The 24,057-nt window shown below is 44.7% G+C and overlaps 2 protein-coding genes across 6 annotated transcripts in view; both read right to left on the bottom strand.

The window, feature by feature from the left end:
- The window catches only part of RPL35A (ribosomal protein L35a), a 290,620-nt gene that overhangs the window by 75,753 nt on the left and 190,810 nt on the right, over positions 1 to 24,057 (bottom strand). The window lies entirely within an intron of this gene.
- Positions 1 to 24,057, bottom strand: part of LRCH3 (leucine rich repeats and calponin homology domain containing 3) — a 115,355-nt gene that overhangs the window by 51,829 nt on the left and 39,469 nt on the right. For all 4 annotated transcript variants that reach the window (XM_054982069.1, XM_054982065.1, XM_054982066.1 and 1 more), the window contains exons 3-7: positions 20,694 to 20,820; positions 17,820 to 17,925; positions 17,536 to 17,672; positions 10,934 to 11,043; positions 1,478 to 1,571 (exon numbers count right to left, since the gene is read on the bottom strand). In XM_054982069.1, the coding sequence (XP_054838044.1) occupies positions 1,478 to 1,571; positions 10,934 to 11,043; positions 17,536 to 17,672; positions 17,820 to 17,925; positions 20,694 to 20,820 (574 nt within the window). The remainder of the gene's footprint in view (positions 1 to 1,477; positions 1,572 to 10,933; positions 11,044 to 17,535; positions 17,673 to 17,819; positions 17,926 to 20,693; positions 20,821 to 24,057) is intronic.

Raw genomic sequence — 24,057 nt, 5'->3', positions numbered from 1 at the left:
AAGAACTGACCACTGAGTATTCCAGCTTGACCATGGACTCAGTGAAGAGATCTAGGGGGAAAATTCTGCATTTCAGCCTTCCAACCCATTAAATGTAAAAGCAGTGGAAACGCTGGCCCCACCAGTTAGGCATACGAACAGGAAGTTCTGAAGCAGGTTGTGGCGTTCCCAAGGGGAAGTTCTAGCATAAACACAGCACACTTCTCCTCATTCCACGTAGTTGCGTAACTGAGCAGCGCTGGCCCTTCTGGTGTTCAAAGCAGACATGAACATCTGCCAACGTAATTCTGAACTTCCCGACTTCCAGTCAAGAAACCACATGGACCTTTCCCGGATTATATTACCAGGCTTAGATGCCAGTTTTGGAACTCCAGATGATGCCCTAGAATTTTCCATACCAGGGAAAATGACACACAGCTTATGTTTCTATAACACAATCAGGAGTATCTGGTTGCCCGAGTGAGCCAATTGGCAGAAATTTCAGATTGTAAAATGATCTCAGAAGAGTTTTTGCTTGCAAGGAAATTCTCCTGAATATGTCCACGGACTAGCAAGTCTCAATTACAACATGCCCAGAAAAAACACATCTGTGTGTGCAAATGCTGGTTTTTTAAAAAACAAAAAACAAAACTAAGCATCTTTAAAAATATGCACGTATTTGTAAAACCACTTTTATAGATGAAGCTGAACTTGGTTCCCAGTTCCTTATTTGCAGTGCTGGGAGAATCTGTGAATAAGGGACTGAAAGAGATACAAGCCCTCTGCACCCCCAAACAATCTTGCATGGCCCCACATCACACAGCCCTGCCTCGGCTTCTGGGAGGCTTCCGGGGGCATGAAAGATTGTTTGGGGGTACAGAGGGCTTGTATCTCTTTCAGTCCTTTATTCACAGATTCTCCCAACACTGCAAATAAGGAACTAGGAACCAACTTCAGCTTAATCTCTTATAGGCCTATTCCAAGCCTCTTTATTATTTGCATTGTCCTCTCAAGCAAATGAAAGGCACATCTTCCCTTCCGTTAATTTAAAGTTCACGCACCCACGTCAAGGATATTGACTTGGTCACCTCGAGTTCTGAGAAAAACTGCTTTCTAAACCTATGCCTTTGTACACATGCCGTATCTGTGAAACAAAATCAATTTGATATTTTGTAAAAACTCAGTTTTGGTCCCCTCACCTCTCTTTTGCAACTTACACTAAAAGCAACAGTTTAATCCCAGTAAAAAGGTTTGTTGTGTTGAAGTGGGACAATGGATGACACTTACACGTCCTCCCCATTTCATCAAAGGGGAAAGAATCCGAGACGTGAAAATGACACCTTGACCTCAATCCTTAGAGCAATGCAGGATAAGCGGTTTTTAAGATTACAGCCTTATGGAGTTTAACAATTAAGGCTTCCGCGGCTGCTCTGTTTTGTTTTTTCCTCTTCGCATATGCTACTAATCCTTCAAACAAAAGCAAAGTAACTACACTTACTTCATTTCCTGACCACCTTTTGTCTCCGCTATCCACACTATTAAAGCCAGAATCCAACGCTCCATATGGCCGGCTGGAGTACAGTTCCTCGTGGCTGTCAAACAGATAAAATTTTCGTTATTGCACTGTAAAAGTAAAGGAGAAATTCTTGGGAGAAAGATTAGATAGCAGACTGCACCAGGGGACATATTCAACCTGTTAGTCATAGTGCATTTTTCATGCATAATGGCATCCCGCTCAAGAGGCCCTGCTCTTCCAGACTAAGAAATGTTCCTTTCTGCTAGCCAACTGTTTGGGCCTTCAGACCGTTGCCTTCGCCTGTGAAAAAACACCAGGGCGCTCAAGCACAGCAGAGCAGAACAACACACCATTTTGGCAAACCTAGTCCCTCAGCAAGCCAAGATTTCTCCGTCTACTGCCACATCTTTCCTCTGTCTCAAAAGGCAGAGGCCACCACGTTACACGTTCAACACTTAACACTTTACTCTGAGGACAACGTCGCTGCTAGCAGAATGAAATCTCCCTGGGTCCCGACTTGGTCAGGAAAATGGCAGGCTTGTAAATATGTTAAGTAACAACAAGAGCCCTGCTGGATCAGACAATATTCCCCATCTCCAGCGTTCTGTCCCACACAGTGGTCAGCCGGTCACTCTGGAAAACCAGAATAACGGCACGGAAACCAAGGCGTTCCCGCGTGTTGCCTCTCGTCACTGTATTCAGAGGTTTGCTGCCTCCGTACATAAAGGTTCCCTATAGTCACTATTGCCAGCAGTCAATGAAGGACCTGTCTCCCGTGTATCTGCCTAATCCTCTTTTTAAAGCCCTTGATGACACTTTTAGTCTCCAGCACATCCGCTAGCAGGGAACCCTACAATTTATCTTTTTTGAGATACGGAGTCTGAACTATCCGCAGTATGCCCAACTGAGCTGAACCGCAGATCTATACAGGGTTATCACAGTATTGCCTTTTTTATTCACAGTCCCTCTCCTAATAATCACCAGCACGGAGCTTGCCCTTTTCACCGCTGTGGTAACACTGCACTGACCTTTTCATCAAGCTTACATGTCAAATAAATCTTCTGACATTCTGCACTTCGCCTATTTGTGGTTTCTGTTATGACCTATGGTCCAAACAAATATTAAGCCTGTATTATTTTGAAGGCTCTCTCTCTCTATAAAACCTAATAATAATAATATTATTATAATAACGTTTGATTTATATACCGCCCTTCAGGATGACTTAACACTCACTCAGAGCGGTTTACAAAATATGCTGCTATTATCCCCACAACAAAACACCCTGTGAGGTGGGTGGGGCTGAGAGAGCTCCAAGAGAGCTGTGACTGACCCAAGGTCACCCAGCTGGCTTCAAGTGGAGGAGCGGGGAATCAAACCCAGTTCTCCAGATTAGAGTCCTGTGCTCTTAACCACTACACCAAACTGGCTCTATAGCTATATATTTCTGACACCTATATCTATATATTTCTGTCTGTCTATTCATCCAAGTCCTATTATGGAAAGGTACCTGCCCCACCCCTCACAGTTTAATGTTGGGGATATTGACCATTTCCCCCTACGAACAAGCCTCAATTATTATGGCCATTTTCATCCTTTTTGTTTGTGTTGAACATGACTCAAATGCAGTGATGGGATAAGATCACTGTCGAGGAAGCAGCAGCCATTTATACAGAGGAGTTAGCCAAGTTCGTCTGTAGCAGCAAAATAGCAAAGAGTCCAGTAGCACCTTTAAGACTAACCAACTTTATTGTAGCATAAGCTTTCGAGAACCACAGCTCTCTTCGTCAGATGCATCAGATGCGTCTCTGACGAAGAGAACTGTGGTTCTCGAAAGCTTATGCTACAATAAAGTTGGTCAGTCTTAAAGGTGCTACTGGACTCTTCGCCATTTATATAGGACACCCAGAAGGACCCAAACACCAAATGCTTCTCAGAGCAGTCATAACAAAGTGGGCTTCGTTTAAAGTGTCTACACGAGTACGGGTGGGGAGCCATGTTGGTCTACAGTGCAGCAGCAGGATTTGTGGCACCTTAGAGAACAACAAGATTTTCAGTGTATGAGCTTTTGGGAGTCAGAGCTCCCTTCTTCAGATAACTGAAGGTGGGAGCTTTAACTCTCAAAAGCTCAAGCCTTGAAAATTTGCAAAATTTGCACGTGTATTGAAATGTCTTTGAAGTTGACTGTACTGACCCACACTGTGTAATCCACTTAGAGACTCAGAGAGAAAGACAGCCTACCAACGACATAAACAAATAAAAAATCTTGTTGGTCTCTAAGGTGCCACTGGACCCAGACCCTGCTGCACTAGTACACGACCTTTCAAGTCTGGAGAAGTCTGCTGCTGTGTGTTTTAAATATTTATGTGGTTTTACTGGTTTTAAAGTTATATGTATTTTAAATTCCTATACCGACTGTAATCCGCCCTGAGCCTGCTGATGCGGGGAGGGCGGAATATAAATTGATTTAAATAAATAAATAATAAAGCAAACATTCGAGGCAGTTCACAAAAACGTAAACTTGTACAGCAAAATATGCAAAACAGATGCCCGAGACTCCCCTCATTCGAGTTATGCACTATGAATCCATAAAATATGCCAAATGTGTTTCAAATAAGCCCACTGCACGCGGGGTTTAGCTTTCATTAATTGCACGGACTATGTAAATGCCATCAGTAGATGCAGACATTATATATGTGCTATTACGGGATACATGTGTGGGTATGGAAGGGAGTATCTGCAGTAGTCTTGGTCCTCTCTAGCTACGCACAGTCACTACACAGTTCAATACTGTGGCTATCACACATGCTGCATTTGGCAAATTCCTCAGACGGTGGCAACCCAACAATGAGACTCCTCTGACCCGCTGCAGATGGGCATATAACAATGGATCGACTGTCCAACGGGCACCAGGCGCCCCAGGGAGTTCTGCAGCAAGACAGCAATAATGGGCAAGCTGGAAGCACAGCCAACAAATGGCTCCACCCAGGCATTACTAATTGCAGGTCTTTCCACGGCTGGCTGTTGCTGGCTTTAAAAATCACTTGCTTGGGAAACAATATAATTGCTACTAGCCACATGGCACTGTGTGTGCACAAGGGACAAGCCCCGGCTAGGAGACGGCTGCCGGTCTAAGGATGCAGGTCTCAGCGAGTGATGAGCAAAGAAAAGCGTGTTGCAAGCTTGAGGAGCGCTCTGCTTGTCAGCAGCAAATGAGGCTGAAGAGGCCGGCTCCCATTTACTTGCATATTTCTGTTGTCGAAGAACTTAACTCTTTTGCATTTGTGCGCAGGAAGAGGGCATTATAAGCTAGTGCTGCTGAAGGTATATCTGTGCAACTCTTGTTAAAGTGGCTCTTGGTGCAATTGAACAAGATAGGCTGCATCTTACCTGGTACCCACCCACCCCACACATGCACACCGTACAAGTGCTGAAGGGCAGGATTCAGCATTGTAAGAACCTGAGATAGCAAAGAGCCCAGTAGCACCTTTAAGACTAATCAACTTTATTGTAGCATAAGCTTTCAAGAGCCACAGCTCTCTTCGTCAGACAGTAACTCCTCTGGAGCTAACCTGAGACAGCAAGTTCCTAACCCTTATAGATGCCAAGGACAGGCCCGAAAGCACGGGACAAGGCACAGAGTTTGGCAGGGCATCTGGGGACAGCGTATCCCGTAACATTTCTAATTGTTCTAAGATGGTATTCTTGTTTAACTTCTTATCCTTTCCCATGATTACAGGAATTGATTATGCAAACACAGTGTAAGCAGATGTATGCAATAATTCAGTTTCTCCCGATACAGAATTCCAACCTGCATTGCTGTCAGACTGTGATACCTTTTAGATATTTTAGTTATCAATATGCTTAAACCTGCTGTTTTTTTACTGTTGCTGTTTTATTTTCTGCTTGATTTCTGAACTACTTATGGTTTTTACTGATTATGAATTTTCTAATTTTACGTCATTGTGTATAGATCAGAATAAAGGCAATTTAGAAAGGTTCTCTCCATGAGAAAGGTGGATTATAAATCTTACTACATAATTGGGTAAGCGTGTTCGAGACGACTCACTTTTTTCCCCAGCACAACTGCAGTGAGCCATGGGCAACACTGCGCCTGCTCCAGGATAAGCCCAGAGAAGCAGCCCTCCTTAAAGAGGCCTCTGAGGGCCCTGCCGGCACAGCGCCCTTCTCCCATTGCTGGGCTTTAGGAGAGGCATGGCAGCACAGGGCTAGGCCTCCATGCCGCCTCCGCAGCCAGTTTTTGAAGTGCCATTGGACTTCCCCTTAGTCCAGAAGAAAGAACAGTTGTGTGGGCGTAGTGGAAGCGGCTTCAATTCCAGCCCCACAGACACCACCCCACCCAGACCAAGAGCAGGGTCTTCCTCGGGATGATTTTTGGTACCCTTTCCAGCAGTACAACTTTTGTGAGATACAGCAACTAGAATTGTACACAGTATTCCAGATGTGGCTGCACCATACTGCTATAGAAGAGCATGACGATACTGCTGCGGAGGTGATAGGGAGGCCCGGCACAACGCATCCCTCCCAACCGTTTGCTAGAGCCCGTTGCATTTTTTCCACGCAACGGGCTTTGTTGCTAGTAACGTAAATAAAATAAATTAAAATAACAAGTGGTGGAAACTACTAAAGAACTACTGCAGGAAGCAACATGGGGAACAGATTAATGTTTTTTCGAATTCCTTTGCTGCCCCCTTCCTTTCCCCCCACAATAACCTGACAACTGCAAAGGCTCTAAGAGCTAATGCAAACCCTCCCAAAATACAAATGGACATTTGTTTTAGAAAATGTTCCTAATCAGGCCATTTCTCTGGCGCTGCCCTTTTCTGCTCTCCTTTCTCTGACTGCACGCGCCTGGCCAGGACCCTTCCTTCATGTTTCCCTCTCTGTGTTGGTGTCCCCTCCCTGCCAAGGATGTTGCTGTCCACCATCTGTACTATTCTGGATGATTTCACTTATTCTTTTTGTTTCAACTATCACCTTTACGACGACAACGTCCAACTTCCTGTCCCGGTTACTGACTCAGCCTGCAGGCAGGGGAAGCTCCCTAACTGGGAAAGCAAGACAAATCACAGCTCCAAGCTTCAGACACAGATTAGATGACAACCACAGCTTCTAGTCCAAAGGGGGTATTCCAGAGTCGAATCCACAGTAACAGGCCCGGGTCAGAGACAAGGGAATCAGTTCCAAACACAGCAGCAAGGTCAGTAGTAAGCAGACCCGTTGCTTCCACGCAGCCACCCTTTTCAGCTGCTTTTAACCCTCACAGTGTTCAGCTGCTTGTGCTATAGCACGCACCTGCCGGCTGTCTCAGTCCTGCTCCTGCAAGCACTTATCATGACTAATGATGCTGGGCCAGTGCTGTGCTGCTAGCCTGGCATTGCGCCTTCTGGCTTGGAGGGCTCTCCTAGCCCTCCTCTGAGGGTGCTCCCAAGGCTCTGGTGATGAAAGGGGAGAGCTGGCCTGCACCTGGCTCCCTGTTGCCGGCCCAGGGCTGGGAAGCTGAGAGACCGTTGTGCTGGGACCCGGCTGGGGGTCTGTGTCTGAGCCTTCAGAGACTGCCTCCACCTGCATTGCCTCTGCCACTGGCTGTGGATCTGGGTCAGGTTCGCCAGCTGCCTCTCCCTCAGAAGAGTCCTCTGAGTCTCTCTGCTCTGTTGGGCCAGGTTGGTCCATGACACTTCCTTCTGTCCTCTCCTATCTGACTAAGCTGATTCACAGGTGCATCCGCACCACTTGATGATGATCTTCCGTCTCCCTGCAGCTTGCTACCTTGATCCGTACTGATGATTACAAGTTCTCTGGCAGGCTTGCTCTCATCTCAAATCTTGGTTAAGCTCTTAAGTACATCCTTATGCATTTCATAAATAATGGAGCATGGTCTGAACAGACACAACCTTGTTTGTTCTTTGCAGCATCTTGAGAGATACGACAGACAAAATGAGGTGGAAAGGAAAACACAAAACTAACTAACAAATGGCCGTGCTGCTCGGTCTCTTGTGCACCCTGTAAAAATGGACGAGCCACCCAACTGAGCAAAGTTCAGTGAGGGCTGAGAGGTTTTACGGATTTCATCCTGCTTAAAGGCACTCTTGCTTTGCTGCTTCTGACAACTAAGAATTTCCGGCAGGTGAACCAGGAAGGACGTTTTTGAAATTCGAAGAGCTGGTTCTTTTTTTACTTCCGTTCAGTCTTCCCATGTGCCACAAACAATTGATACAGGCATGTGTACGCTGGCTGGCTAACAACTTGCATGCAAACCTTGTTGCAAGTTACTCTGAACAATATTTGAACAAAAAAGAGATGTAGAACAAAATACAAATATCTACAAAGCAAACCGTTTCCATTGTATGTCTAAGAAATGGATGCTAAAAGCACGAGAAAGGTCACACGGACTATAGGGTGAGCAGGGATTTCAACGGGCAAGAATGATCAGGGCCGATTCCAGACGACTAACCTGAAGGCGCTGCATGCCGCCATGTTCCGGGTTGCAACGGGGAAAACGCGAAATATCGCGTTTTCCCCGTCGCGACCCGGAACATGGCGGCATGCAGCGCCTTCAGGTTAGTCGTCTGGAATCGGCCCATATTCGTAGCGACTTGGAAACTGAAAAGCACCACAAGACTGAAATGTTCAACGTTCTAATTTTACAACCTATATGCAATAAGAACGTGGTGTTTGATTCCACTTTTCAGAAGTGCTCTACCCCAGCTTCAACCCAGTCAATAGAAGACAGACGAAAACTAACCGCATCTATCGACCGTGCCGCTGTGCTTCTCAGCTGGTAGACACACTCTAGTTTTGCCAGTCCTGCTCTTCCCATTCAGCTTTGGGAGGCAAGTCATTTCCTCACTGTCTCTGCTCTTCCAAATGAGCTAAAAAGGCTGGCCAAACACTGCCTCTCCCCTTCCGCCGGCACTACTTCGTCTCCAGTATTCTGTCAGTTGTTGTCAACGCTCTCGTCTTCTTGGCTCCCGTGTATATCCTTATGACGCTGATATCTCTGGCACCCAGGTTCGAGAGGCAAGCGTCACTCCTGCATCTTCTTGGTTTCCTCCACAAGGAGTTGCCATTCTTTACTTTCTCGGCGTTATCCCCGCTACACACCTTACAATGCATAGGGAGGGGCAAGAACGCAAGGACTTGTTACAGTTCCCCTGGGCATGTAAGATGGAGGTGTTCCACCAGGCCTACGGTTGTGGTTGAGGCGCGGGAGAATCATCCGGCCGCTCCTCTTTCTCCGTTTTCTGCTAGTCCGTTTTTGACAGCTGCCGTCTCCCGCCCCATAACTGTGCAATACTGAGCGCTGCATCGTGGATTGGTTTTAATCTGTATTGGTACTATTATTTGATGTATTTTATTGTGCCCTTTGTATATGCTTTTAAGCTTGTATTGTATGTGGATTTGACGCTGTTACCCGCCCTGAGCCCGCCTGCGGAGAGGGCGGGTTAAAAGTCTAATCAATCAAATCAAATCAAGAAGTCCAGTATAAACATTTCACTGCCTTCTAATTTTGCTTTTCAGAAATACAACAGCCACACAAGAGGCCTCATGCCTTCTTGCCTGGGACAAATGCCAACTCCCCACCGGGGAACCCTCCTGGCCTAAACTGCATCCTGGAAACACTGACCAGTAACTAGCTGTCAGTCGCTGGAAGCACCAAATTAAAGGCCAGCTGCTATGAAGGCCGGGGTATGCTTCCTTACTTCCCTGCCTTCAGGCCATCTAAGAGCTAAACTGCAAGAGACGAATTACACGAGGACGCTCACACGAAGGCAGTTGCAATAGGAAGCCGAGTTTTAAAAGGCAGATCGGAAGGCCCTCTCTACAGAGCCGGCAAAGATCACTCCTCAGGGGGTTTATTTCCTCCTCACCTCCCAGAAGGGGAGGTAAAACTGACAGAGCCTTCTGGAGGTGAAGAGGAAATAAACCTCCAGTTTATTTCCTCTTCGTCTGGGGTCATCTGGATTATGTGCCACTGTGTTTACATACATACATACACACACACATATATATGTGTGTGAATATGTTTACATGTATTTTAATCTATGTATTGGGATGTTTTATGATTTTAAATTGTATATATGATGAAATATGTCTTTAAACTTGGTTGTGATCCGCCCTGAGCCTGCTGTTGTGGGGAGGGCAGAATATAAATTAAATATAAATAAATAAAAAGAAATAAATAAAATAAACACATCCCCCGAGGAGTGATCTTTGCTGGCTCTGTAGAGAGGAGAAACTGACAGAGCTGTCCGATCTGTCTTTTAAAACTTGACTTCCCGGCTAACATTGCGACTCCCTTCATGTGAGCATCCTCGTGTAGTTCGCCTCTTGTAGTTTAGCTCTAAGCCTCACTGGAGGACCAGATGACCAGCACTGCTCTGGCTCCACAGGGTGGGAGCACTGCAGCTGGAGCTCTGTTACTCCTCCCTCCTGCCCGCCTTAGTAGGTTTCCCTGCCAAGCCTGTTTTCACCCTTTCCTTTCCTGGGGCGCAAGGCCATGATTATCGACGACCATCATTCAGGTCCCTCTTACTCCCATGCAACACGTTGAGGCCACTGCCTTAAAAGTGCTGTGCTATAATGGGCAGAGAGAAGATGCAACCAGGTAGAGCAAGGGATATATATATATATATATACACAATGGCAATATACAAAACTATTACATTTCTCTCTCTTCTCTACATATTGTTGATCATACTTGCACTGCGTAACCTGCCTCAAGTCTCAGTGGAAAAGGTGGACTGTAAATAATTCAAATAAATAAATAAATAAAAATACGCACAGTGTTTTGCACACAGTACTGCCATGCTGAAGAGACCCGTATCGGAAAATGCCCAGGTGACTTCACCCTCCCATGCACAGACACATGCAAAGACAAGCCCAGACACAGAACTCTCTGACCTGTGATGCAAATTCATTCATAGCAAAGAACACCCACATTGGCACGCTGTTTTCACTGATGTATCTCCAACCTGTACTTTGGTGCACCCCTTTAAAGGGCTGGTCATGCAGTACCGCTCTGCAGGACAACTGCACGTGCAATTCCTTCTCTAGGGAATTAGGGCTTTGCCTCGCTAGCCTGCATCACTCAGTGCTGTGCACTGTACACACAAGAGGCACCACTAGTGCCTGTCAATTGAGTAACTCATGTTGTGGCTGACTGCTCAGAAATGTATGTTGCTGGGCTAAGCCAGAAGAAGAGCCTGCCAAGAACAACACAGTCTGACGAAGGCAAAAGGAGATCAGCATTTACACCTGTGGGTAGACCAGCGAAGTTATACAGTCTGGCACAAACCAACATTATTGGGGAGTGTGTTAAAGCTACTTAAGATCTTAACACAGGAAACAAAGGGCTAAACAAAATGTCTCTCCAAACACTTTTAAAAAACAGTGACTTCAAAATCTGCGTACACTTACCAAGAGCCAAACCCCATTGGCCGCCTTTCGTAATCTGGAAGATCGGGAGCTACTTTGCAGGCTTCCATATTCAGGTATTTAAATATGTGGACTTTTCCTTTTATACATATCTGAAGAAAAATGGGAAGCCATCAAGGACATTTGAAAATGATGGAAGAACCTTTACTATCTGCTGTGTTGCATAAGACAATACAACAAAGTAATTGTTTCACCAGGGAACCAAATGCAAACATCTCTGAGGCAAGGCAATAAATAAATAAATAAAAACCTATTTTTACCATCTACAACGTCTTCTCACATCAGTTTCAAAATTAAAGTTACGATAATAAAACTTTAGATCCATAAAGTTAAAAGCAGAAAATTTAACAACGAAGCATCGTGACCATTTTTTGTAAAAAACACTTTTTGAAGATCAGCACAGCATCTGGTACTGTCAGGCTTCCCGAGAGAGGCAATTTTTTAAAACTGCGGCTGTGGAAGTACGAAAATCCTCTCTATGCTCTCATCTGTGAGGCTTGAGTTAGGGCTCATATATGGGGGACTGGATGAAATGTTCTTCTCTAAGAGGGAGAGAGTTCTTCGATTAGCCTTATGGCGTTTGCAGTTAGTGAAGTCCTCATTATTATCCAGGTACAGGGGTCCAAGGGGTACCTCCCGCCTGCCGTTTCAAGTGCTACTTACAGCCACCCAAACCCCTAGCAGGCCTCCTGGAACAATAGCCCTTAGCCCTCCTGTTGAGACTCACCGGTCTCTGGGTTCTTTTCCAACCTGGGGGACTCTGCACACACTTGGTCAGACACTCACAGACACAAGGCTTATATAAAGACGTTTATTAATTTGAAGAGTGTATGCAAGTAGCAGGAAACACTCTACTAAGGCACAAGCAATAGGCATTTAAAACAATAAAAGCTTGTCTATTGTAACTATAGCTAACTAAAACATAAAGCTGGCTAACTTAGCATTTCTCTGAAGAAAACTTGAGGCTTATGCTCACTCACATACTCCTTAAACTATACCAGGCAGGTCTGGTCGTCAGGCCTGGCATAGAGCAAAAATCTCCCTCATGCTGATGGAAAAGTCACCTGGAGCCACCTGAGGGCTGAGAGGAGCCAACCTCCCCCTCTCAGATTCCTAGCCAATCAGAGGTGCGTGCAATCCGCGTTGCTAGGCGGGAACTGGGATAAGACCCCCTTGTTTCTCAAGGCCCCCCCTCTCGGCAACACCTTGCAGGTGCAGTTAATTAGCTGAGCCAGACATTCTGCTCCCAGGAAGCTAAGCTAGAACTGGGCCTGTGCAAACTTAGAAGCCTGAACCAATACAGGCAATGGACTTAAAGGGGCTCTGCTAGACAATTACCAAAAAAAGTTCCTCTACTGCTGTTGCTCTCTGTAGTTACTGTGGTGGTGTGGGACTGCTTCCCTCTTGCCTCTTTCTGTAGGTAACGTAATAAATTTTTATTCTGGAGGGCATTTGGCTGTGGAGGTCTATGCTCACCATAATTACTGCTTTTTTTTCTTATAAATGTATTGGTTATATAATTGTGGACTACTTGTTTTAAAACCACTGGATATTGTTGTGTTCTCACTTTATTATGCGTTTTAATGTTACGTTGAGTTGCCTGGAGCAGAGGAAAAATAAATGCATAAATTACAATGGTCCCAGACTGCTGAAAGCTTTATACAGGCAAATCAACAATACCTTGAAGTCTGTCTGAAAACTCACGCAGCTGGTTTGGAACTGATTTTTATGGCGTCCATTTGAAATACCCTTGTGAGAAGGCAAGCTGCAGCATTCTTACTTGCCGAAGACAGCATTTGGTAGATAAACTTTGCACCAAGAAAAGTCACATTCAGGAATCTGAATCAACTGGAGTGACGAAGCACATTTCCACAGTCTTGCTAATGATATATCATTTACTCTTCTTGTTTGCCACAGGAAGGGAACAAAGAACAGGCCGGCCCTACCATTAGTAGGTGGGGCGAAGCGGCCTCAGCTCCAGGAAACAGACTTTGGAGAAACTTTAAAGGGCATCTTTTTTCAATTATATAGTTTATTGTTCTATTTCTACCATGATGGTGGGGACACTGTTCGGCCTTTCTACTTCAGGCACCCAAATACCCTTGGCTGTCTCCCAACAAAGAGCTATGAAGTTCCTAAGGCTTCACCCCCTTATCTCTGAATACTACCCCAGTTGAACAGTAGGATTTGAGTCCAGTGGCACCTTAGAGACCAACAAGTTTTTCAGGGTATAAGCTTTCAAGAGCAAGAGCTCCTTTATTCAGATGGTTTTAAGGTGCTCCCTGCCCATTTTCAAATTCATCTTTCCAGACTCACAACATTGAATTCTTTTTTTTTTTAAAAAAAATTAAAACCAAGACGATGAACGTCACATCAAATGATACATTGCAGGGTATTCCTAGAAGTGCAGCCGCCAGGGGTATTATGAAAAATGTATTTTTAATCATTTATCTCCAGTGACAGAGGCAAGCCATGATACTGAAGTCTCAAGTGAAATCTTAAAACAGTCCTTTTTGACAGAGCGACAGTCTATTGTCATTTTCTTCGCCATGACCACTGACATTCACACAGAAGACAAAACCCACAACTTGGCTGGATGCGGCTACACCCCATGCCATAAACGATTGCATGTGCATGCAGTGGGGTTGTGCACTGTCCACTTGGGACTGGACTTCCTTTAGTATTAAGGGGACACCACAGCAATAAGAAAATCAGTGCACATAATCTTGTACTATTTGGAGCATTTATACCTAACCCTTTCGGCACCCAACGCAGTTTACAATGCTATTCAGAGTCTAAAACAAGAGGATTCCTTTTCTTAAACAAAAAAATCTCAAGATGCTGCTCTTTGGTAGAGGACTTTGGGGGATTAAGAACCAGCAGACAGCCCTCACCCAGCCCTCTGATGAACTTGCGGATATAGACCATTAACCTTTTTAGCTTCGTAAGAGCATAAAGAGAGACCAGCTGAATAAGACAAGTGGTCCCTCTAGTCCCGTCTCCCGTCTCCCACAGCAGCCAACCAGTTAGTCCAGAGGACCAACAACAGGGCATAGAGGCTGAGGTCTTCCCCGGAAGTTGCCTCCTGGCATTAGTGTTGTGAGGTTTACTGCCTCTGAATGTGTTACGTTCCCTTTAGTTACCATGGCTAGTAACCACTGGCAGACCTCTCCTCCATGAAGCTGTCTAACTCCCTTTTAAAGCTGTCTACATCCGCTGGCAGCAAGTTTCCCATTTTAATCCCTTGAGGTGTAAAGAAATATTTCCTTTTGTCTGCCCTGAATTTACCCCCCATCAGCTTCCTTGGATGTCCTAGTATTGGATGTTTTAATTATCTGGGAGAGGGAGAAAAAGTTCTGTCTACTCTCTCTACCCGGTGGATAATTTTATAAACTTCTACCATGTCCCCCCTTAGCTGTCTGTTTTTTAAACTGAAAGTTCCCAGGCTTTTCGGGCTTTTCTCATAGCAAAGGTGCTCCTTTCAAACCCTATTCATCTTGGCTGACCTCTTTTTGTACATTTTTCCAGCTATACAATGTCCTTTATCAGATACAGTGACAAGAACGGCACATGCTATTCCAAATGAGGCTGCACCACAGATCTTTACGGGGGCATTATAATATTGGCCATTTTATTTTCAATCCCTTTTTTAATAGTGCCCAGCACAGAGTTTGCCTTTTTCACTTCTGGGACATGCTGAGTTGACGCTTTCATTAGCTATCCACTATGGCCCCATGGTGTCTCTTGCCCTCTCAGGGCTAAACTACAAGCGACAAATTACACGAGGACAAGCATGCGAAGGGAGTCGTAATGTTAGCTGGGAAGCAGAGTTTTAAAAGAGACTGGAAGGCTTTGGCAGTTTCCCCCTCTCTACAGAGCCAGGGAGATCTCTGCTCAGAGGGTTTATTAATTTCCTCTTTGCCTCTGGAAGGCTGTGTCAGTTTCACCTCCCCTTCTAGGAGGCGAAGAGGTAATAAACAATTTGTGAAGATCTTCCCTGGTCTTCACCATCCTGTACTTGGCCAGTACACGTCTAACCTCCAAGTGGCACCGGCCCCAATATCAACCCTTGTGAGAGCCCATTGTGAGAGCTGTCCATTTATTCCTACTCTTTGTTCCCTGTCATTCATCCGGTTTTTAATCCATAACAGGACTGCCCTCTTATCCCACGAGCGCTAAGCTGGCCCCGGAGTCTCTGGTGAGGAATCTTGTCAAAAGCCTTTTGACAAGGAAATAATGTCTACCACGTTCCTGTCACTTACAGGCTTGTTCGTTTTCTCAAAGGACATCAAAAGGCTGGTGAGGCAGGACTTCCCTTTGCAGAAGCCAGGCTAATTTTCCCTCAGCAGGCTTTGTTCCTCTATATGCCTAATAATTCTATCTTTGATTACAGTTTCTACTAACTGGCCTGGGACAGGCATGAGGCTAACTGGCCTGTAATTTCCTGATTCCCCTCTCGACCCCTTTTTAAAAATCAGTGTGACATTTGCTACTTTCCAGGCTTCTTCTGATACAGGTGGCTGATTTTAGGGATGTTACACATATGGGTTGGTAGGCCAACAATCTCACATGTGAGTTCCCTACAAGCTCTTACGGTGTATGCCATGAGGGCCTGGAGACTTGGTGGCTTTTCATTCCCCCAGCAGAAAATCTCATCTCGCACCGCCTCAATTTGACTCAGTTCTTCAGCCTCCTTTCCTGAAAATGGCGGCTGTGGCATGGGCACACGTCCCACACTTTCCACAGCGAACACAGATGAAAACATTTCATTCAGCTTCTCCACCATCTCCCCAGCTTCCTTTAGCAGTCTTTTTATTCCCAGCTCAAACCCATCCAACGTATCATCAGTGAGCTACAACCCATCCTGGAAAATGATGCCTCTCTCTCAGAAGCCCTGGGTGGAAGACCTTTCCTTGCCTACAGACAGCCCCCCAACCTGAAACGACTTCTCACTCACAACCATGAATCAGCCAGCAGAGTCACCAGCACAGGTACCAGGCCCTGCAACAGACCCAGATGCCAGCTCTGCCCCTATATCTACCCAGGGAATACAATTACAGGACCCAATGGCATCAACTACGCTGTCTCTGGCTCTTACAGCTGCTCATCCTCCAATCTGATATATGCCCTCATGTGCCAACAATGTCCTTCTGCTCTGTACATTGGACAAACCAGCCAACCTCTACGCAAAAGAATAAATGGACACAAATCTGACATTAGAAATGGAAACGTCCAGAAACCAGTGGGAGAACACTTCAACCTACCAGGACATTCCATCAAAGACTTAAAGGTCACTGTAGTTCAACAGAAACCTTTCAAAAACAAAATCCAACTGCTGCTGGGAGGCTGCTGAACTGGAATTCATATGCAAATTTGACTCTTGTCAGGCTAGGACTGAATAGGGACTATGAATGGTTATCACATTATCACAGGTAACAGATTTCCTTTACAGAGGTGGGGTCTGGGGGAGCTCAGTGGTACCTGGCGTGGGCTTTCGGGAACCACAGATCTCTTTGTCAGATGCATCTGGCAGGGAGAGCTGTGATTATCGAAGGCCCATACTGCATTGGAATTGGATGGTCTAGCTGTTTGGCTGCTACAAACTAACAGGGCAAACTCCTTTGAAGCCAACTGATCCACACACCAAAAGGAGATGTTTACATATACTAGCAAAGGAATGTTTTGGTTGCTCCCTCCCCTTTCCCCCCCTAATTGCCTCTTCTCTCTCCTCCTCTTCTGTATTTGACCTGTCTCTGTATCAGGCATCTGACGAAGAGAACTTGATTCTCGAAAGCTTACGCTACAATAAAATTGGTTAGTCTTAAAGGTGCTACTGGACTCTTTTTGATTTTGCTACCACAGACTAACACGGCTAACTTCTCTGCATCTATTTTTATTCCTTGGTCACCCGAAGGTCCCTCTGCTTCTCCAGCTGGTTTCCTGCTCTGGATACGTTTAACAGAATGTTTATATTGTTTGTCTTGATGTTTTCAGCATGCCTAATTATCAACTTACACTTATTTTGCCAGACCCCCGTGGCCCCTTCGGTTCACTTCATTGGGGAAGACTTTCCACTTTTAAAAAGAAGCTCTTTTTTTTCTTTTTTTGCTTTTTATGACTTCCTTTTTATGGCTTCCCATTTCAAACCTCAAATAGCATGTATAAGAATGTGAGGACATAGGGAGTGATTCCGCACACGTTGGCTACTGCACTTCCAATCCTCTTTGTAGAACATTTGGAACGGATTTTTTTGTGTGCGGAACAAAAAATCCACCTCAAATGATTGATAAAGTGCATTGAAAGTGCATTATCCAACGTGTGCGGAATCAGCCAGGGAGAGCCTGTTGGATCAAACGAATGGTGCGGATAGTCCGGCGTATCAGTTGCTGTGTGCACAGTTTTCTTGAAACAAAGTGTACCTCAAGAACTGCCTGCTAACTGCCACCCAAAAAGCCCAATGCACCAAAAGGTCCATACGATGCCAAAAAAAACCAGAAAAGGTTTCCTTCCATAGATGGATCTGGCGCCTGTGGAGACAATCTGTTCCAGTCAAATTAGTTTCTAAGCATTTAATTATACATTACCTGTGCAGGGGGTGACTGCAGAGGGTTGTTATCTAATGTGATTGTCTGTAAGTGCCTGAGATTCCGGTAGCAAACGGGGATTGTTGTGATTTTATTGCAGGAGAAATCTAACCGAATCAAAGGCAGCTCTGCAAGCTCTGCAAAAGTACACACAAACACACATGCGAAACCTGCAATTAACCAGTTGTGGAAGAAAAACGCAGAAGTCACACAAAACTCCCAGCCAATTTAGGGAAACACCCTAAAATATTAGCGTTCGACACAACTTCTTCCCCGTTTCTTACCGTCAGGTAAATGCACCAAATGATTTCTCCTGATGTTGAAGTCCCGCAGGGAATCCAAATTGCCGATCTGAGGTGGAACCGTCTGTATTTCATTACAGCTTACATCCTGTAAAAAAGTTATAGCATACACAGCTGAATTAACCATTTGGGTGTTTTTTTTTCTTGTTGTGTGCCATCACATGAAAACAGTTTTTCGAGGGCTCAGGGTCTTTCTTTGTAAATCAAAAATCATACATTTCTGATACCATTTTAGGCAGGTTCGTTTTTTCCTTTGGATAGGCCATAGCTCAGTTTCCAGCCCAGGATCTCAGATAGAAGTCTAAGAGCCTGGGGTGCTCCGAGTTATGATGGGGAATACAAGCCGGGAGGAGCCAGGGGCTAAATCAGCACAAGGCAGTTTTATGAGTCAAATCTGTTCTTACTAGAGAATTAAGTAATAAAATATTTGAAAGCTTTTCAGTGTGTCAAATAGCAAGCTGGGTGAGCGCATGATCAAATGACCAGTTCACCAGAAGGCCAGATACACGAAGAATTCGGAATATTCTTATTTAGGCAAGTGACATCAGATATACTCCAGCTCTTGATAAGAAGTGCTGCAATTCCATATCGAACGGATGAGAGCCGGCGGAGAACAGCGGTCAGAGTGTCAGAACAGGATCTGGGAGACCCAGGTTTGAATCTCTGCTCTGCTGTGGAAGCTTGCCGGGTGACCTCGGGGCAGTCACACATTCTCGGCCAGACCTCACTCACAGGGTTATTGTGAGGATAAAATAGAGGAGAGGAGAGAATGAGGTAAGTGCCCACTGGAGAGAAAGGCAGGATGCAAATTAAGTAAATAAATAAACAAGGTAGTTGTGAATTTCCTGCACTGTGCAGTGGGTTGGACTAGATGACCCTAAAGGACCCTTCCAACCCTATGATTCTATTACACTGGACAGGCAATAGTGTTTTATTTTATTAATTCTATATAACAGAGACATTTTACAGAAAAATCCAGAGATTTATTATGTGCCCATTTCCAAGTCAGACAGTAGCAGTGACTGAAAAGCCACCTGGCTGAAAGATGCCGTAATACTAAACAAACATTTCTGCCCTCCTTAGCAAACTGCAAACTACACAAGAAACTGCAGACTAATTCTGTTTCTATGCATATAAATGCAACAGGTTGCACCATCTAGAAATGCGTATTAAGAGTACTGTTATGAACATACTTTGTACACCACTGTGAGTGGGCATTAAGTTGTCCTCAAGAACAGTATATAAAACAAATGTTACTATTATTATTTTAAACATAAGAGTGATGGCAACTTTGGAACTCCCTCCACAGCTGTATCCACATGCCTCCATTTTTGCCCTTTTTACATGCCAGACAAAGGCTGTCCAATTCACTCATGTTTTTACCATCTAAATGTGACTTTAATTTTTTTTTACTTATTTACTGATTTTAACAGCTGGGTTTTTTTAAAATAAATTTTTGAGTGCCTTACTTAAGAGGTAAAAATTTTGTAAGGCCTCAATAAATTGTGTGCTTTCAAGAGCGACTTACACAAATAGTGTGGTTTTAAGAGCTACTTACATAAGTTTATTAAAACTCTAGGTCTGAATCCCCTCTCTGTTGTGGAAGCTTGGGGCTTTAGGTCACCCAGTTCCACGGTAAACCACAGGACTGGCTTCCACTCCAATGGCGTGAGAGGCAGACAAGGAGCAAAGCCGTCAGCTGCTTCAAGGAGTTTCATGTTCCAAGCTCCCACCACAGCCTCAACAAAGAATGTGTTTGGACCACATAAATGAGCCTTTGATGTCTATCATAAATCCATCACTAACTCAAAGTGCCTACTCGTGGCCACTCAAGAATGGTTATTGTCCAGTTTCTAATCTGCCCTTTCTAGGCAAAGTGATTGAGAGAGTATTAGCAGACCAACTCCAGGTCTTCCTGGATAACTCTGGTGCTCTGGACCCTTCTCAGCCTGGTTTCAGGTCAGGCTACGGGACGGAGATGGCTCTGGTGGCTTTAGTTGACGGTCTCTGTTTGAATACAGACAAAAGCCATGCTTCTTTGTTGCTCCTTCTGAATCTATCTGCAGCTTTTGATACAACAGATCATGCCATCTTGTTGAGATGTTTGGAGGCAGAAGTAGGAATCTGGGGATGTGCCTTGGACTGCTTTAGATTGTTCCTCACGGAACAGACTCAAAGCGTTGCTACAGGAGACCAGCTATCTTCCACATGGGAATTATCCTGCAGAGTTCCACAGGTGGCAATCTTATCCCCAATGGTCTTTAACCTCTATGTAAAGCCTTTAGGAGAAATCATTCGTAGCTATAGAACTGGATGTCATCCATGAGCAAATGACACCCAGCTCTATATCTCTCTATCCAAATCTCCTGGTGATAAAGCAGAGGCCGCGAGTGGTCAAGTGGCTGAAAGCAAACAAATTGAAAGTGAACCCAGACAAGACAAAAATGATGCTGGCCGGGAGGGCGGAGAACTTGAAGGATGTTCTGCTCCCCACTTTTGATAGGGTTCATGTGACCCCTGCAGATTGGGTTAAGAGCCTAGGGGTTATACTGGATCCTCTCCCCCCATAAAAGAGTTCTGGGACACAACAGGTGTGGATAACCTTTGACTGTATTAAGACATTTACAGGGGGAATCAAGACTGGATGATGTTCTTATCCTGATTAGTCAACATATGGTCAGTAGAACGTAGCCATCCTGGACACGTTGTCAGAGCACAACTGACACACAACAGACATCTGTCTGGCATTAATTAGGTTGGACAAAAAGCAGACGCTTCATCTAAAACTCAGTCCACAAGACTAACTGAGTAAAGAAATTTTATCCCGAATTAGTAAAATATTTATTATATACTTACAAGCTCCATCAGCTGTCTGAGGTGTCCGATTTCTTCAGGTAGCGAGACAAGCTTATTATTGCTTGCTATCAAAACTTTCAAGGGGAGGCTGCACAAGTGAACTGGCAATGTTGACAGCTGGTTCCGGCTTTTCAGGTTAAAAAAAAAAAGAAGAAAATCGTATTTTAAAAACATAATAACAAATCACCAGTTTACAAGCTGCATGAGAAATGCTACCACGTTAGACCAGGTCCCCAACATTTTTGAGTCTGTGGACACCTCTGGAACTTAGAAGCTTCTAGCTGTGCTGCAGGGAGTGGGGGGGGGGGATTCTGAACAGGAAAAGCTGACCTATTTTTGCAGGCTCAAAAGCTTTCTAATCTAGACACTGGCCTAAAGCTTATCAATGATACAAAAACCCCATACTGTATTATTTATTGGATGTTCCAGTTCTTGACTGCATGGGCTTACACTATGTAATCCACCTTGAATCTCAATGAGAAAGGGAAGGAAGGAATAATAACAACACTGATTTATATACCGTCCTTAAGGATGACTTAACACCCGCTCAGAGCGGTTTACAAAGAATGTTATTATCATCTCCACAACGACAATCAACCTGTGAGGCGAGTGGGGCTGAGAGAGCTCTAGAAGAGCTGTGACTGACCCAAGGTCACCAGCTGGCTTCAAGTGGAGGAGTGGGGAATCAAACCCGGCTCTCCAGATTAGAGCCACAGCACTCTTAACTACTATACCAAACTGAAAGAAAGAAAGATACCAGGCTACTTAAAGCCATTAAAAAAGAGGATAAAGGCCACTGTTATCCAATCCAGGATGAAAAGGAATGGAAGTGCTGAAAGATACCTGAATTCAGATTTCTTTTGCGTTCTTTCCTGCTATGCCAGGTCAGATACAAGGAAATGGAAAAAGACAGCTTGAGGCCAGGGTGCTATCTAATGAGAAGCCCTTTTCCTAACATGCATAAAGATAATCTGGTTTGTTCCCCAACCTACAATAAAGTAAATGGATTTCTTTAAACTAAGAAAATAAGGATAGGAAGCGTCACCTTTGGCTGATTCCGCACATGCTGGATAATGCACTTTCAATGCACTTTAGCTATCGTTTGGAAGCGGATTTCTTGTTTCACTCTCAAAAAATTCAGTTCCAAATGATCTCTAAAGAGGATTGGAAGTGCATTATCCAAAGTGTGAGGAATCAGCCTTTGAAAAATCACTAGAAAAGCTAGCTTTAGATGGGTAGCCATGTTGGTCTGCAGCTGAACAGCAGGATTTGAGTCCAGAAGCACATTAAGAGACGAACAAGATTTTCAGGGTGTAAGTTTTCAAGAGTCAGAGCTCCCTTCTTCAGACATGGGAACCCCACCAGTAGCAGCACCTCTGTTTTGTCAGGATTAAGTTTCAGCTTATTAGCCCTCACCCATCCCAAAACTGCCTCCAGGCAGTCCGATATTTTACCATTTAAAGTTGATCTGTTGCTGACATGAGAGCAGAATGACAATGTTCTGAGATCAGTGAAGACCATCTGCGTGACAGGAGTTTAGGATTTGGAATCACTGAGTCTGCATAAAATGTCGCAAGGGTGCTTCGGGTGAACAGACGTGTTTTATTACCTAAGCGGCCTAAAACTGCGCAAGGTTTTGTGGTTTCATGCAACAAGCAGCAGCTCGGTTTTCCTTGTCTTCGCTTTCCATCACAAAGTCTTTTGAATAAACGAGCGAGTCTGCCTATGTGCCCATCGGCCTTTGTCCTCACGATGACTGCCTGAGGACTTGAGATCAGAAGCGTCCAAAGGAAAGTTGCTGGAACTTCTACAGCTGGAACTTCCAACACCAGCTGAACCTCAAATCCTACATGAAGGGGCTTGCCCCACTGCAAACCAAAAGTAAACACCAAGCGCACCTCCCTCAAACAATCCATAAATAGATTCAAGACAAACATAAAATACACAGTTACGCATCGTCTTGGTTCGCCTCAGGTTACGATCCCGCACCTCGGCATGCAAGGAAAACTAGTCATGTGGCCAAATTTTTACTGAACTGACTCAATCAGGCATGAAGAAGCGGATTAACCATGGTTTGCAATTACAAATAATTGCAGTGGGCAGATTCAACCCAGGAAGGCAACAACGGTCGCAGCTCTCGTTTTCATGTGCTAGACAAAAAATATTGTTCTCCTCAGTGGGAAGAGGGCGCAATGGAACAGGCTACTCCTCTTGGGGACTTCCAGCGTTACGCCAAACACACAATGGTGGAGGAGATACAATGTGCTTCGGAGCCTAATGCTTCCAAACTTTAAAACTCAGAACTAGAATTAGAACTGTAAACTGTTTTTTTAAAAAATCTTACTGTGAAGCAATCGCTATGAACATAGATGTAAAGTAGGTTAAAAAGTAGGTTAAATCCCCCCTCCCTGACCACACAAGGGTCATCTCTAAAATCCAAAGGATCACTGCCAAACTTTGGAAGTCTAGAGTCCAGTAGCACCTTTAAGGCTAACCAACTTTATGACGAAGAGAGCTGTGGTTCTCAAAAGCTTTATGCTACAATAAAGTTGGTTAGTCTTAAAGGGGCTACTGGACCCTTCACTATTTTGCGACTACAGACTAACACGGCGAACTCCTCGGGATCTTTGGAAAACTAGGACTCTTCCTGTGCACGTTTTGTTACAGGACACTTTGGGTAGAATCTTAGTGGATGGTATCACTTCTTTTGTTAGCATATTTAGCATAAAGACAGAAGATTGGCAAAATCAGCTGCTGAGCCCAGTGGCAGAGGGCACTGAACTTAAAGAGTGAATACGCGGGTCAGCCCTCATTTACCTTCACAAGTTCAGTAATTATCCTAGGAACAGCACTTTCCAAAACAAGACCTTACCAACAACTACAACAACAACAACAACAACATGAGCAGCATTCAATTTATATACTGCCCTTCAGGACAACTCAGAGCAGTTTACAACGTGTGTTGTTATTACCTTCACGACGATCAACCTGTGAGGTGGGTGAGGCTGAGAGAGCTCTGAGAGAGCTGTGACTGATCCAAGGCTACCCGGCTGGCTTCAAGTGGAGGATACTTACTTAAATAATACTTATCTACGTATTTCTATCCTGCCTTTTTATCAGGCTCTCCGAAGTGGCTAACATTAGCCCACTGAACTCCATAACAAAAAAAGCTTACGCTGGGGGAAAAAATTGTTAGGTGCCACGAGATGCTGGTTTATTTTGCAGCAAGAGATTGACATGGTTTGATTCCCCACTCCTCCGCCTGAAGCCAGATGAGTGACCTTGGGTCAGTCGCAGCTCTTTCAGAAGAGAGCTGTGGTTCTCGAAAGCTTATGCTACAATAAAGTTGGTTAGTCTTAAAGGT

The sequence above is a fragment of the Eublepharis macularius genome, chromosome 6 (assembly GCF_028583425.1).
Source record: "Eublepharis macularius isolate TG4126 chromosome 6, MPM_Emac_v1.0, whole genome shotgun sequence".
Taxonomy (NCBI): domain Eukaryota; kingdom Metazoa; phylum Chordata; class Lepidosauria; order Squamata; family Eublepharidae; genus Eublepharis; species Eublepharis macularius.
Note: the sequence above shows the minus strand (reverse complement) of the source record. Positions and strands in the feature narration are given on the sequence as shown.